The sequence below is a fragment of the Cricetulus griseus genome, chromosome 3 (assembly GCF_003668045.3).
Source record: "Cricetulus griseus strain 17A/GY chromosome 3, alternate assembly CriGri-PICRH-1.0, whole genome shotgun sequence".
Taxonomy (NCBI): Eukaryota; Metazoa; Chordata; class Mammalia; order Rodentia; family Cricetidae; genus Cricetulus; species Cricetulus griseus.
This window is the reverse complement of record NC_048596.1, coordinates 118,817,446-118,832,849: the sequence shown is the minus strand read 5'-3', so window position 1 is coordinate 118,832,849 and position 15,404 is coordinate 118,817,446. Positions and strand designations below refer to the sequence as shown.

The 15,404-nt window shown below is 45.5% G+C and overlaps 1 protein-coding gene across 2 annotated transcripts; it reads left to right on the top strand.

The window, feature by feature from the left end:
- Nucleotides 1-27: 27 nt before the first annotated feature.
- Mrps11 (mitochondrial ribosomal protein S11) lies at nt 28-9,413 on the top strand. Of its 2 annotated transcripts, none has more exons than XM_027408174.2 (6): nt 28-336; nt 461-568; nt 5,857-5,955; nt 7,829-7,958; nt 8,443-8,508; nt 8,649-9,048. In XM_027408174.2, the coding sequence occupies exons 1-6, from the start codon at nt 272-274 to the stop codon at nt 8,745-8,747; spliced, it is 567 nt and encodes a 188-aa protein (XP_027263975.1). In that variant the 5' UTR covers nt 28-271; the 3' UTR covers nt 8,748-9,048. The 2 variants fall into 2 exon arrangements, with proteins under 2 accessions (XP_027263975.1, XP_027263974.1); XM_027408173.1 differs by lacking the exon at nt 8,649-9,048 and adding an exon at nt 9,067-9,413 and having other exon boundaries at nt 34-336.
- Nucleotides 9,414-15,404: the final 5,991 nt, after the last annotated feature.

The following is a 15,404-nucleotide window of genomic DNA, read 5'->3' as shown; positions in this document are numbered from 1 at the left end:
CGGGCGGGCGAGGGGGCAGGGTTACCTATTAGAACGAACCATTGCCATTGGGAGAGGGTGGTAAAATTCTCGTATTAGACCATTAAAAAGGAAGAGACTCCCATATAGATGGTTTTATAGAGCATTTAAACTTGAACAGAAATACTTAAAATACCATTTAAGAGCAGTCAGGTGATTTCCCTTCTGTGTGCTCCCCCCACAGATGCTCATGGTGCTGACTCTAGCGAGGCCCGGCTCCACCGACGGCAGCTGAATTGAGTCAATTTCAGTCATGCAGGTTGTAAGAAACACGGGAGCGTGGCTCCTGCGATCTTGGTCTGGACCTGGGTTGACCAGGTAAGGATTGCCCTTTGGAGCCCACGGCCACTCTCGAGCCTGCCCGCCTGCCTTCCACTCCTATGTGCCACTTGAACCCCTAAAGGAACCTTAAGCCAGTCCCTCACCGAGCTGTCCTTTGCAGGCTTGTGGCCATTGCTCCGGCTCAGACTATCCACACCGGAGTCCCGAGGTTAGAAGACGCGGCTGCCAAGCAGGAAGTTGAAAAGCAAGCGGCTCCGAGCCGCTTCAGGTGAGGACTCAGTGGGTCCAAGGACATTTGCATCCTGTGGCTTCTGCCCGTCACCCTCCAGAGTCATAGAAAAAGTGAATTCCTGACTATCATTTGCCATCTGTGGGAGTTTATGCAAACCAGTCTTTGAACTTCCATGCCCTCAAAGTGAAGATAATGCTTAGAGGGGTTGTGGGTGAAGTAGCTGTTGAGTTAGCAAGTGTTGGCCTTCCAGCAGGCATATATAAGTACCAGTTTTCTTTCCTTGTGAGATTGATAGGCTTTATGTCCGACTAGCAACTTTCTCTTTCACCAACACAAATTGACTTGAGAAACTACACTAACTGCACTTCTTAGAGTTGATCAAAGGTCCAGCATGAGTTTTGTGCCTAGCCCTGGGAAGTGGCATCATGCATCCCACTAGTATAATTATTTCATATGCAGGCTGTATATACATTCACCCAATTTCACATCTGTTATTGGAAATCTACCTGTTGCTACCTGTTGTGTACCATAGGTACTGGAAATGCAAAAAGTTTATTCCTCCCCTGAAGTAGTTCACACTTCCATGGAAGACATAGATGCAAATGTTTTAACCATAATCTGATGAGAAAAATAGAATTAAGAATGTTGGACATTTAGAAGAGTAAGGCATTCCTGGGGAAGTCAGGCAAGACTTAAGGTACCCTGGAGTGCGTAAGTGTACTGAATAGGAATTCAGCTGGGTAAGATCAGAGAGGCATCATTACAGGCTAAAGCAACAGGCTGGAAAGGCAGGCTGTCAGAGAGAACATGGTATGTGATGCCTCTAGAAGGATGTGGTTGGTGAAGGGCTTCCCTGTGGCCCAGGAGCCGCTGAGCAATGCTAGGCACTATTAGGATTGTCAGACTTACATCCCTGTTCCAAAAGTAAAGGCCCTATCCAAGCAGGCAACCAAGCGTTGATGTGCTGTGCAGCCCAGGGTTAGCCTCGGATTTATAATCCTCTTAACTTGGCCTCATGAGTGCCTGGATTACAAGCATATACCCCAGTCCCTGCCATCTTGCTTACTCTTCAGAGAGTCTTTGTCCATTGCACTGATATTAAGTTATAGGGAGCAAGGATGGAAGCAAGAAGACTTGAAAGCAGTTACAATGCAATAAAATTAGTCTAGGTAAAAATGATGGTATCTGTACCCAGGTGGAATTTGGTCCATTTTGCTGGAATAGCTGTTGGTTTGGGTGTTTTGTTTTGTTTTGAGACAAGGTCTTGCTGTGTAACCTAGGTTGACCTGGAATGTGCTGCAGTTCCCCCTGCCTTAGTCTCCGGAATGCTTGGGACTACAGACATTCGCCAACAACCAGCTAAGGGTCTGTTAATGTAAAATGTGAGAAAAAGAGGGGTAAGAAGGCTCAGATCTGGGCACTAAACAACAACTGAAAATATGAAATTGTTATATAAGAAGATGGCAGAGGCTAATGGAGGTTAGATCTGTGTGGTTAAGTTTGAGATGCCTTTTACTTGCTTTAAAATGGCTTTGTGCAACTGTATATAATAAAAGAAAAAAATCTAAGCCATCTTGCATCAGAGTAGAGGTGTAATATAGACAAAGATTTGAGGAAGGAAGAACCAGCGAAAAAGAGCTTCCCAAGACAGATAGGAAGAAAGCCAGACAAGATTTTCTTCTTAGTGTGGTACAAAGTAAGGAATTCAGCTGTGTTCAACACTGCAGAAAAGATGGGTTGACAGAAAGATAACATGATTGCTCATTGGATTTAACAGTGTGGAGTGGGTTGGTGACCTTGACCACAGCTTTTCTGATGGAGAGGTCAGAAATAACTTCTAATTGGAGTGGCTTGGTTTCAAAGCGAATAAACAAGTATTGTCATTCCTATAAGGAGGCTTTGCTGGAAGGAAGAATAGAGAAGCTCTTGGGAACTTGGGGTTTAAAAGGTTTATTTTTTGTTCTTCTTGTTTTGATTTATGCTTATTGCCATGACAATATGTTTTGCTCCTGGGAACCAAGGGAGCACTGATTCTGAAGTGGGAACACTGAAGGAACAGTGTCCTTGCAGGGCTAATATGCGACTGGAACATTGTGACAGAGTCCTTTAAGGCCAGGGGCCCAGGTGTTTGGTGGTGGAGGCTGGAAGAAAGTCTAATTGATTCTATTTCTCTGTAGAGGTCATCATCTGGCTCCGAGGAAACAGGAGGGGGCTGGATGTTTACGCAGACAAAATGAAAGGGTTTAGAAGAGGCATCCTGAGAATGGAAGGGTAATTGAACTGAGAATGGTTGTCAGGCGTCCTGAGAGCCTGCTTGAGCCGGCTGGAATGTCATTAAAATGAAGCAGTGGTTCTTGGTAGGGACTTTTAGCAGTGCCTAAAACCTCTAGTGGTTATAAACTAGGAGATAGAACCTAGTGAATTAAAGCCAGGGATGCTACCAAGCTCCCCGCTGTTCACTGGACAGTCTCCTACAGCAGTATTTTATCCCAGAGGGCAGTCAAAAGTCCTGGTATAGAGACCAGTCAGCCATGCAGTGTTTGTCCAGAGAGGTGGATTAAATAAGGGCTGGGAGTTTGCCAGGAGAAAGTGATGAAGAGGAGAACTGACAGTAGACTTTAGTCCAGGTAAAGTGCCTAAGGTATGTGGAATGACAGAGATCTGATGGGCTCATCAGAGTGCTGGCCCTGAAGGTATTGAGACAGACAAGGGGGTGGTAGCCAGGGATGCTTGAAGTCAAGGTTATATGATGCATGTGCTGTCAATGATAATGGCTGGCTGTGACCCCAAAAGTACATAGCCAAGGGAGGACAGAGGACAGATGATGATTGAAGGAGACAAGGTTAGAAATTAAAGTGCAGAACTTTTGGAGCTCTTGCTGAAATCAACAGTTATATAGAAGTAGTGCCAGATGGGGGGCTGGAAAGATGGCTCAGTGGTTCAGAACACCATTTGGTCTTCCAGAGAGAGATCCTGAGTTCAATTCCCAACATCCACATGGTGGTTCACAACTATCTGTAGTGACACCGGGTGCCCTCTTCTGGCCTGCAGGCATACATGCAGACAGAACACTATATACATAATAAATAAATAAATCTTTAAAAAGGGAGAAGTAGTAGTAGTAGTGCCAGAGGACACAGCCCCAACTATGGATTTTGCAGTTTATTGCCATTTTTAAACAACTTTTTTGAAATTAAAAACAATTATATCATCATCATCATCCCCCCCCCCATTTACTCCTTCTAATCCCTCCCTTATATCCCCATTTTCCCAAATTTACGGCCTTTTGTTGTTGTTGTTGTTGTTTGGGGAGATATTTCTCATAAATAAAACCTGATCTTCAGTCGGTGTAATGTGACTTCAGGGCTGACCACTGGGTATTGGATTACCCATCAGGATGCTTTATTTCTTCCTCTCTCAGCATTCTTTAGTTGCTTGTATTTGCATTTTTAAAGATTATGCCATTAGTCCAGGCATGGTGGTGTACACCTTTGATCCCAGTACAGTAAAGGCAGAGGAAGGCAGATCTCTGTGGTTGAGGACAGCCTGCTCTACATCATAAATCAGGCCAGCCAGGGATCTGGAGAGATGGCTCAGAGGTTAAGAGCACTAACTGTTCTTCCAGAGGTCCTAAGTTCAATTCCCAGCAACCACATGGTGGCTCACAACCATCTATAATGAGATCTGATGCCCTCTTCTGGTGTGTAGACATACATGCAGACAGAATTCTGTATACATAATTAATAAATAAATAAATAAATAAAATCTTAAAAAAAAAAATTCCCAATTTGGGAATGAACTGCCTCACCAGACTAGTTCCAGAAAGCTCTGTCTCTGTATTGTAGGGCCTTCCTCAGATGAGCCATTGTGCATTATACCTTCTACCTGGGCCAATCTTGCTTTGTTTTGTTTTGTGACTGTGTATCCCAGAATGACCAAGAACTCTGTCATCATAGCTGGTTTTAAACTCATGGTGACGGACTCTCCTGGCTGGGATTACGGGTATGCACTACCATGCCCAACTGAAGTTTAGAGGGCTGAACTTGGCGATGCCCTAGATTAAATGGCTCAAGCTCCTGGTTTCAAAATCTTGCTTTATAAAGGGGATTGTATCAGTTTTACTCAGACTTAGATTTGTATTTGCTCACTTCCAAGTCAACATAGGGGGGGGAAAAAAGAGTGGGGAAATGATCATTGAAACAGTAATGTCATTTACAGGACTAAGACACTTTTCCTCTTAGTACAGAAACTGGTAAGCCAGCCACCTACAGAGGCTGCACGTCATCGCTAAAATCAGGCCCACAGGAGAGAATGCTCTGTGCTGAGCTTTCAAAAATATCCCTAGAGAAGCAGATGGGGCCGGGGGTGCTTGAATGGTATCGTATTTTCTAAAACGGATTTCAGCATAGTAGAAACACGGCGTGGGTGTGTGGGTACAAATCTGAGTCTGATTTAGGTGTGTAGGCATAATGCAACAGCAGGTTTACTCCCGTCTGAAATGCTGAATGACAGTTACATGTGTGTTCTAATTTTTTTAAAGAACGAAGCTCAGACTCAAGACCAGTCTCCTCCGTGTAAGTCCTGACCTCCATGGCTGGCCCTGTGTCTGTTTGCCCTTGACTTTTCCACCCGAAAATGAAGACTGTGGCCCCAGGGAAACTCAACAAGCAAATTAGACTAAAACTAAAAGATCCTGGGTGTCCAGAAGGTGTGGGAAAGAATGGTGTGGAGAGCCTTCTTAGTTTTCATTCTGGTTCGTCTTAGGGTTTTTATTGCTGTGAAGCGACAAGTCTTACAAGGAACTCTTTGAAGGAAAACATTTAATTGAAGGGACTTACTTATAGTTTCAGAGACTCTGTCTATTGTCATCATGGTGAGGAACATGGTGACATGCAAACAGATGTGCTGGAGGAATAGCTGAGAAGCCTATATCTTGCAGGCAGCAGGAAGTCGACTAAGACAATAGGCAGTATTCTGAGCCTAGGAAACCTCAAAGCCCACCCCTACACTTCCTCCAACTAGGCCATACCCACTCTAACAAAGCCACACCTAATAGTGCCACTCCCTATGAGATTATGGTCGCCAGTTATATTCAAACTACCACAGGTTTTTGTCTGTTGTTTGATTTGGTGTATGGGGTGGGTGTTTGGGAGGTTTGAGGCCTTTGCAGGGGCCTTGCAGGAACAGAGTATTATAGTATATCCTAAGCTGTGTGTATCCCTGGTTAGCCCAGGTGGTTTCCATCCTGCCCTTAAGCAAGTATGTATTTCTTTTCATTTAAAGAACAGTTGGGAAATTAAACCAAATATTTCTTTTGATTGCAGCATTTACCCTCCAGCTCCTGGACAGGAAAGCTCTCTGCGGTGGGCGGGGATGAGATTTGAGGAGGTCCCAGTTGCACACATTAAAGCAACCCACAACAAGTAAGAAAGGGGGTGCATGCGTGCGTGCGTGAGTGAGTGCCCTGTAAGCTGTTTCTGCTTTAGTCATTCTTGGAGTAGAAGTCGGGGTGTCAGATACTAGCTTCATCTTGTTTGGGGAAACAACCTTCTTTCTTTATAATGTTTACTTAAGTTTCATAAAAATATCAAATTAATTTAGTACATTGTAATTTTAAGGTTTTTCTGCCTTCCTCCTTGGGATTCCTATACAGGCGTTAGAAGGACTGTATTATTAGGAAATGGTTCTGTTGTGAGAAAAACAATCTACAAATACATAATTACTGGTAAACTTATCAGAATATAAACTTCCAGACAAGTGCAAGCCCTTTAGCCTTCTTACCTATGGTCCTGTGCACTGCCCCTTCTCTTGCAGGACTAAGTGTAATGGTGAATGACAGCAACTCAACTAGAGCCCTTGTGTGCTGTACACACAAGTGTCAAGCGGGTTCCCAGCTACAAAAGCATAGGGCATTGGTGACAACTTTGCAGGCCACGTCCCACTTGGAAGTATAATCTATGTTTGGTCCCAGCCTGCCTGCCACACAGTTGGAGTACGGCACCAGAGGTGCTACAGGGTCCCCAGCAGTGTCTCCCTTCTCCTCTTGAGCTTAATGCAGACATAACCTCTATGCTTTCTTTTTGTTATTGTGTCTGTGGCCTTTTCAATCCACCCTGCATCAGAATGTTTCTGTCCAGTGTAGGAAATATGAGAAGCCCTTGGAGAGGATAACAGCCATAATGAGGCCACCAGCAGGTGCCAGGGCTAACCCAGCAGGTGTCCTGTACAGCATCTCCTTCAGTTCCCCCCCTTCCAGGAGCACCCAGAAAGCTCTGCAGAAAGTGGGGTGATGATAACCAAGGGGGAGACAGGAAGCACACCTTAGGATTTTCTTAAAAGTCATTCTTAATTACAATTTACCCCTATAGAGCAAATTAGAAAAAAAGTTTCACTTATTTAAAATAATTTTTGATCCCAAAACAGAGTGTCTGTAATAATATTGTCATGACAAATGATTTTGTGGGTTTTTTTTTTAATGCGTTTTTATCTTTTAGAGATAGACACTGAAATGATAGATCTTAGATTCATTTCAAAACAGTCCATTGATGCTGGATTGGGGACAGCGTTTAGAGGTGACACTGTATTGCATGTGAGTTGGTTATTGTTGGAGCAGAGCGAGGTGACAGGTCTCTGGGCATTCATTCATATACTTTTTTAAAAAAGATTTATTTAATTATAATTTATACACTGTTCTGTCTGCATGTATGCCTGCAGGCCAGAAAAGGGCTCCAGATTGCATTACAGGTGGTTGTGAGCCATTGTATGGTTGCTGGGAGTTGAACTCAGGACCTCTGAAAGACCAGCTAGTGTTCTGAACCACTGAGCCATCTCTCGAGCTGTCATATACTTTTTAAAACTACTTTATTATATTTTTACTTATTTGTTGGGAGTGGAGCATAACCACGTGGAGATCAGAGAACAATTTGCACAAATTAGTTCTCTCCTGTCGCCATGTGGGTACATCTGTAACCATTAAGCCATCCCTCACGTACAGTTCTTTTCATTGTTATAGTGGAAAATACTTGGGGCTTTCCAATGTTGTCTTTTTTTTTTTTTAACAATTGCCTAATGAGAAACATCTAGGTTTTATAAAACTCCAGACAAGGATGTTAACCTCAAACATAAATAACCTCTGCCTCAGGGAAAGCTTAAGGTGGAAGTGTGTCCTTATTGTCAGTCTTCCTTTAACATAGGGGAGGGAGCTAGTGTCCTCCTTTTCTTTCTCATTTGGGCTCCTAAGGATTGTAGCAAGCTCCCTCCCTTCCCTGAGCAGAGCTATATGCCTCTTTTTCCAAGCACACAGATCCAGGTAGTATCTGCCGCTAACGTGCCCCTGGCCCGCGCCTCCTGTGGCACAGAAGGCTTTCGCAATGCTAAGAAGGGCACCGGCATCGCAGCACAGACAGCGGGCATAGCAGCAGCGGCAGTAAGTACCCGACAACATTGTTGTGTGTTCCCTGTGGCTAATGGTGGAGAGTTCTCATTAAACCAGATTCGGAAGCAGGGAGGTCTTTGAGTGAGTTGTGGGTATTTTCCGGGACCCATAATGAATGTGTTTATAATCTGGACACATGCTTAACTCTAAAGATGCTAAATCCCACTTTAGAAGAGGGTATTCAGGCTCAGCCTCCTACCTCTCTGCAGTTGGAGAAAAATCAGGCAATATCTAGAAGTGTCCACTAGGTGGCAGTGCAGTTCTGTCTGTCACGTTAGTTCCTTGGCCCCGTGTTTGCCAGACTCTACGGGTGTCCCTCTCCACTACCACCATCAGTGCTTTGCTTCTTTCTATGCCTTCTGCCTCCGTGTTTACTTCTGTTGTTGCCATTCCCCCACGTCTCCTGGAGACCATAACCAAAAATTGGGATGCTGCCGTCCTGTCTCAGGGCCACTGACCACTTGTTTCTCTCTAGAAAGCCACAGGAAAGGGAGTGACCCACATCAGAGTTGTAGTGAAAGGCATGGGACCAGGACGCTGGGTAAGTAACTAGAGTTCTCCACAGCGTGTGTGCACGTTCTTTAGAGCCAGAGAGTTTAATGTCCCCTCAGTGAATGCCCCTTAGTTCCTTCAATCAGCTAAGACCCTCAGAATGAGCCTACATCATGTAATTTATCTCAGCTTCTTGAGTGCCTGCTCTGTACCAGCCCTGGGAATGGAAAAGTAGTACCATCACAGACATCCTCAGCACAGACTAGTGAATGCAATGGAGATTTGTAGACCGAGGCACTGGGGCCGTCAGGGGGACCTACGACACTGGAAACACTGGGGCTAGGAGGCGACATCTCTCCGACTTTACAAGAATGAGGCATTGGGGTATGAGTGTGTGTATCCGAGAAAAGAAGATGCTCATGTAAGGCTGCTGGAGAGCAGGGGTCAAGCCTCTGCTGAGATGGTAAAGCACAAGGTGGAGGCAGCAGGGGCTAGAATTGTAGATTACCAGCCAGTGACCTGCCCTCCCTCTTGGACCCCTATCCGGAGATGCTGGGTCATCATCATTTTGGAAACCATACCATTCGCCTGTTTCTGATCCTTCCAGTCTGCCATCAAAGGACTAACCATGGGCGGTCTGGAAGTGATCTCAGTCACAGACAACACCCCTGTCCCACACAACGGCTGCCGGCCCCGGAAGGCTCGAAGGCTGTGATGGAAAGGAAGCCTGCACTTGAACCTGACCTAAAGTCTGGACTCCAGATGGATCCTGCAGAGCGCCCACTGTGGGAGCTGCTAGAGCTGGCAGCACTCAAGCCCTCTGTAGGGAACATTGCTTCTGCTTGCACCTGGAGCTGGAAGTGCCCTTGAGGCTCGCCTCTCTTGGACCCGAGGGAGTGGGAGCTGCCAACACAGCTGTGGCTCTGCTCTGAAAATAAAAGACTATTCTATGTAGTAGCTGTCAGTTTTTGTTCCCAGTGTTAGACTTCTGAAAGATTGTAAGTGTGAGTGTAACCCTTGGTGGAAGGGGCTACAGTGTAAAAAGGGCCGCAGTCCACTGTGCCCCTTCTTTTCACACTGCCTTTATAGCCTCTTAACCAAGGTACCCAGATCTTGTCACAACCAACAACTGAGCATTTAGCCCAGGTGAGTGAGAGGTCGTGTCCCGTCCCGCCCCCCATCCATCCGTCCCCACCCCCCACCCCAGGTCTGTTAGATTTCACAGGTGGTGGGCATGCTTGAGTTTAGCCCTAGCAGTATTGGGGGGAGATTTCCTGGGAGTGTCCATCCTCTGTACTTCATGGACCTTGGCAGTCCCCAAACCCAAGAGGAAGTTCTCTCAAAAGCAGGCTGGTAGAGTTGCATAAAACAAGGTTTGCCAGAAAGAAACACAGATAGTGGGGGTCCTGGGAACTGTGCTGATGTAAAACCTAGATGGTGCAGACAGATTGGCACAGCTCAGAACCCCCAGGCTGCCATCCAGCCTGTCATGTACCAGTGCCAGGGACCAGGGTTCTAGAAACAGCAGCACCCCAGGGAGACACCTCTTCCTCAGCCCCTGTGCTGAGAGAGAGCGTCACAGAAATATAAAAGGAAATGCCCACAGCAGTGCCACTCCTCCCAGAAGAGGCTGCAGCCCAGCTGGTGAGACCCACAGGTGCCCCTTGGGTGGGCAAAAGGGACTGTGTTGAAGCTGGAAAAAAAGGACAAGGCTACCAATGTAGAGAAAATTAAGGAAAAATGTCTCCCTACTCCTAATCCTTAGCAGGACCTGTGAGGAGTGTCCTGAGACCAGTGACTGAAGCCTGCTGGAAGATTCTTGTGTTGAAGCCACTGTGGGAGGGAGCACCAGCATTTTAATATAAACTATCCAAACAATACATTAGAAAGGAGTTTGTTCTTTAGAGAAGTCCACTGTATAGCTCAGAATGGCCTTGAACATTCTGAGTACTTGGTTTACAGAATCACCATGCCTCCCTGGCATAGACCTAGCCTCAGGGGCCAGCCATGGGTGGAACATGTTTTCCAAAGCTTCACTAGGAAATGAATTGGCTTTATTATGACCAACTGTCCAGTAGCTAACACCCTCTTCTTTTTCTTGTATTATCTCAGTCTTTGGACTCGGCTTCTCAAAGGCTGTTGTGTACCCCTGGCAGAAACCAAGGCCTCCTCCATGGAGGCTGGCCTGTCCAGGCATCTTTTGCTTCCTCAGATACTGGGCTGTTGCCACTGGCCCTTCTCAGCATCACTGTCTGCCCAGTTCACTGAGCTGGGAACTGTCATGTGGAGAAGAGGCATAAGCTGTGTTGACCTCCACCCAGCAGACCTTCTATTACAGCATGTAGAGGGCTTACAGCTTTACTCCTAAAGCTAGTGCCACAGGACTGGTGATGGAAGGGATGCCTTTCCTCTCCTGTACACACAAAAAGAATGCATTCCCCCTTTCTGCACAGAGTGTTTTCATTTCTCAGCCAAGATCCAGTCACTGCCAAAGGAAGCCTGTTCCAACAGTATGTGCGTGGATGCCAGCAGACTATCCCTCTGGCTTTCCAGAAACCATCTGCCCCCAACCTGACTGACATGCACAATTGAAAGAAGAAAAGAGAAAAAGAAACAGAAAAAAGTGTAAGAAAATGTGTATCTTTCCCCCTCCAGTCTCTCTCTCTCTCTCTCTCTCTCTCTCTCTCTCTCTCTCTCTCTCTCTCTCTTCTTTCTTTGTTTTGCTTTTTTGAGACAGGATCTCACACATGCACACAGAGAGAGAGTGAGTGAGAGTGAGTGAGTGAGTGAGTGAGTGAGTGAGTGAGTGAGTGAGTGAGTCCAGGCTGGCTTTGAACTTGCTGTGTAGCTAAAGACAGCACTGAATTCCCAAGTACTGGTTACTGATGCCACCATGCCCTGTCTTTGTTTTCTCTTTTCTTGTTATGTGCTATTTAAAAAAATTTAATACTGTCAGCCCAAAGTGATGAGTGGTGTTCTAGTTGGCTTTCTGTTACTGTGATAAACACCATGAACAAAACAGTCTGGGGATGGAATGTAAAAAATAATTGAAACCAGTCTGGGTTTCAGAAACGGATTTGTTTTATCTTACAGGTTACAGTACATCAGTGAGGGAAGTCAGGGCAGGAACTCAAGCAGGGTAGGAACCTGAAGAAATGCTGCTTACTGGCTTTCTCCCAGGTTCTTATACAGCTCAGGCCCATCTGCCTAAGAATGCTACTTTCGGAAGAGGTCTAGGCCCTCCTATATCAATTAGTAGTCAAGAAAATGTCTAGACAGGCTTGACCACAGGCCAACTTCATGGGGGAAATTTCTCATTGCAGTTCCCTCATCCCAAGAATGTCAAGTTGACAACTAATATTATCTATCACTAGTGAACACCTGTCTCAGAGTTATTATTGCTGTGAAGAGACACCATGACCATGGCAACTTTAATAAAGGAAACGTTTCATTAGGGTGTCTCACAGTTTCAGAGGTTCCGTCCATTATCATGGCAGGGATCATGGTGTCATGGTGACAGGCAGATGTGGCAGATGGAGGAATAGCTGAGAGTGCTACATTTGCAGGCAACAGGAATCCGACTGACTGTCACACTGAGGGAGGCTTGAGGAAAAAAAGACATCAAAGCCCACCCTCACAGTGACATACTTCCTCCAACAAGGCCACACCTCCTATTACTGTCACTCCCTTTGAGGGCCATTTTCTTTCAAACCATAACACCCAATTTCCTTTTACCAAAAGCCAAAACTGCCCACTCACCCAAACTGAGCTGTGATGGGTTCTTCTACAGACATGGAGGCTAGACATGGGGAGCACAGAGGTCTGGTGTGGACACTGCTCTCCTAGGAGTGAGTCTGAGGCTAGACGGACATGTAGCAAAATTATGAAGGTGTTCATTACAGGAGGTATAAATGTTACCAGTGTTTATGAGAGTGGTACCTTTAAGAGGACAGAAGCGAAGTGTTAAGGAAGAGGTAGCACTGGAGACAGGGTCAGATGGGTTAGTGCCTGTCACTTGAAATTTGATTCACAGCCAAGGCAGGAGTGAGAGGTCATCAGTTTACTGTTACAACTTATTTGTTATGGAGGCTCATGGAATTGAGACTGGAGAGGGAGGCATGGAGGTCAAGGCTTACCAAGAGAAGGAAAACATGGGGTGAAAAAACCTGATAGTTACACCAAGGATAAAGACAAGCTCAACTAATGTGATAGAGAAAGGCTGTGGCCAAGAAAGAACTTGAGTGTCAGGTCTTACAGAAAACTCTTACAGGATGTAAATGTGGTGGCTAAGTTTTTTGGTTTTTGTTTTTGTTTTTGTTTTTTTGCTGCGACAAAACACAATGACCAAGTGTAGTGATATACTATTTATTTTTTATTAAAGCTTGACTGAGGATTCAGGAAAGCAAAGTCAGCCTCAAGTTAGTAGAGATCAGGCAGCAATGGCACACACCTTTAATCAGGGTTAAGAGATAGACGATCGCTCTGAGTTCAAGGCCATGCAGATCTACACAAGAGTGGATTCATCGAAAAGAGAATTATAGTTCACACCTTTAATCTCAGGAATCATGAGAGGTATATAAGTCAGTATCAGGAGTCAGTATGAGGCATTCGTTCTCCAGCCACACTGAGGAGAGTTTACAGTCTGAGGCCTGGTGAGAGCTCTGGAGATAGGATCATCCCTTTCAGCCTGAGGTAGAGGTGAGAAGCTAGTGGCCAGCTGCTTTGCTTTTCTGATATTCAGCTTGAAGCTTGAACCCCAATATCAGTCTCTGGGTCATTTATTAATTCATGTTACAACCAAGGCAGCTTATCAATGAAAGTATTCAATTAGGCTTACAGTTTCAGAGAGTTAAAGAGTCCATGATGGGGAAACAAAGGCATAGCTTCGGGAAGAGCTCACATCCTGATCTGGAAGTAGCAGGAAGAGAAGACAGTGGGAAGCCTCAAAGTCCATCCCCATCACAAACCCCTAACAAGGCCACACCTCCCAATCCTTCCCAAACAGTTCCACCAATTCTGCAAGTATTCTGCAAGTTCTGCCAAGTATTCAAACATAAGAGCTCGTGAGGGGCATTCTCATTTATATTATCATACATGGTGTCTCAGTAGAGTTGAACTAAGTCACTGGGGTTTAAATAAAGCAGTTATGAGATGCGAATCAAGAAAACTATGGCTTTAGATTTAAGTGGAGCAAGGAGCAAGAGACATGAGCAGGTCTCATCAAGTAGTGGTTTTAGCTGTTGTTTTCTTCATCCATTTCTCAATTCTGAAGACATCCTTGTCCAACACACCCTTTTCTACTGTCATTTGTTTGAGATCAGTCTGGTTCCTGCAAAATGATTCCTTTGTTCCAGGGTTTAACCTTGCCCTCTTGGATAACTGCCCTCCTCAGGGGTGTAGGAGCTGTCCTGTGAGGATTTAATCTTCCTGTGACCCAAGGTGGCTTGTGAGCCCAAGTGAAGAGTCAATGCTTTTTAGCAAAAGCACTTTCTACATTCCTCATCCAGTGGGGATGAGACTGCCCAGGGAAAAGTACAGAACTCAGAAAGAAGATGGCCTGGTCTATAAACACTGTAGGGGAGCCAGTGAGAGGGTGGGGATAAAGTGATGAGAGATAGGGGAGCTCGCCTCTCAGGGGCCCCTATATCCTGTGTAGAATGCTGGCTGCCTAGAGGTCAACTAGCTGCTGGGTGGGGTGAGCTCTCTAGAAGCCTGGAAGGTCAAGATAGAGCAGAGGAAGGAGGAAGTGAAGACATGAGCCAGATGCTGAGTTTGGTAAGAGATGTCTGCTGTCATGGGATCTGTGAGGGTCCAGCACTTTTCTCTCTGAAGTGGTGGACTATGGGGCTTGGTGCACAGAGAGGTCATGATGCTTAGAGGTAAGAAGCAGATCTCAGCAAGGTGGCAGAAGACAGGGCTTCCAGGGCAGACAGTCGTGTGAGACCCTGGGGGCAGGTGTGCCCATTGTAAGCCAGGAACAGCCACTCTGATGGGAGCAGCATGGACAAATCAGACACAAAATGTCCTTGGAATCAGTACACAGGGACTGTTCCTTGTTCTTTCTAAGATTTCATATGATTGTCCGGAAACAAAAGAGGGCGCCTTCTTCCCCAGCTCTCACCAAGGCAGCACAAATAGCTAGAGCTGCTTCAGAGGGAGGGAGGACTGGCTGTGTCTGGCACAGTATTTTACATGGGGCCTTTGGCTTCATAATTGCTTGTAGGAACACTCCATCCAGTAGGCAGTTCTATCCCCTGAACTCTGCCAGATGGCAACATTCTGTATCTGCTCTGCCAGCACAAAAGCAGATAGCCCCACATGGCTCTTAAATGTGGCCAGTGTGGTTAAAGAAATACATTTTAAATTTCATTAGTCAGAATTAATTGAAATGTAGATAGCTATGTGCAGCTGATGCCACTGTATTGGGACAGTGTGACCTTGGGTATCCTTTCAGTGTACCCACTATGCAAAGACGTCATTAAGGCCTGTGAGTCAGGGCAAAGAGTGGGACTTAAGTGGTCATCAGTAGGGAGCTAGTAAAAGAAATTGCAGAACATCCACCGGGTATGTTAGCCAGGAAACAAGCCAAGATGTGTGGCTAAGTGACAAATGGAGAGGTGGGTGGTGGAATGACGTGTGTGTGGTATGGTTGCAAGTTTTGGTAGGAAAAGAAGAGCACGTGGTGCATACAATGTGTGTGCATTGACATGTGACAAGAACACAGAGGCAATGAGTGTAAGAAAGACTTACCTTTCTGCCTTCCTCACATTTAGACTCAGGTGCCCTGAAGTGCTACTTATTCAGATTAATTATTAAACCAATAAAATAATAGAAATAAAGACCTGGTTTTACCCTATATATGCAATGTATAGATAAACACACATACTGTACGCGCATACAAACATACATGCACTGCAGTTAGCTGGGCAGTGTGTAAATTACCTG

Excerpts from the sequence above, each read along its gene's own strand:
- Mrps11 (XM_027408173.1), top strand. The coding sequence starts at position 272 with ATGCAGGTTGTAAGAAACACGGGAGCGTGGCTCCTGCGATCTTGGTCT. Across the intron at positions 569-5,856 it reads GCGGCTCCGAGCCGCTTCAG|CATTTACCCTCCAGCTCCTG; the intron begins GTGAGGACTCAG and ends TTTTGATTGCAG. Across the intron at positions 7,959-8,442 it reads CGGGCATAGCAGCAGCGGCA|AAAGCCACAGGAAAGGGAGT; the intron begins GTAAGTACCCGA and ends GTTTCTCTCTAG.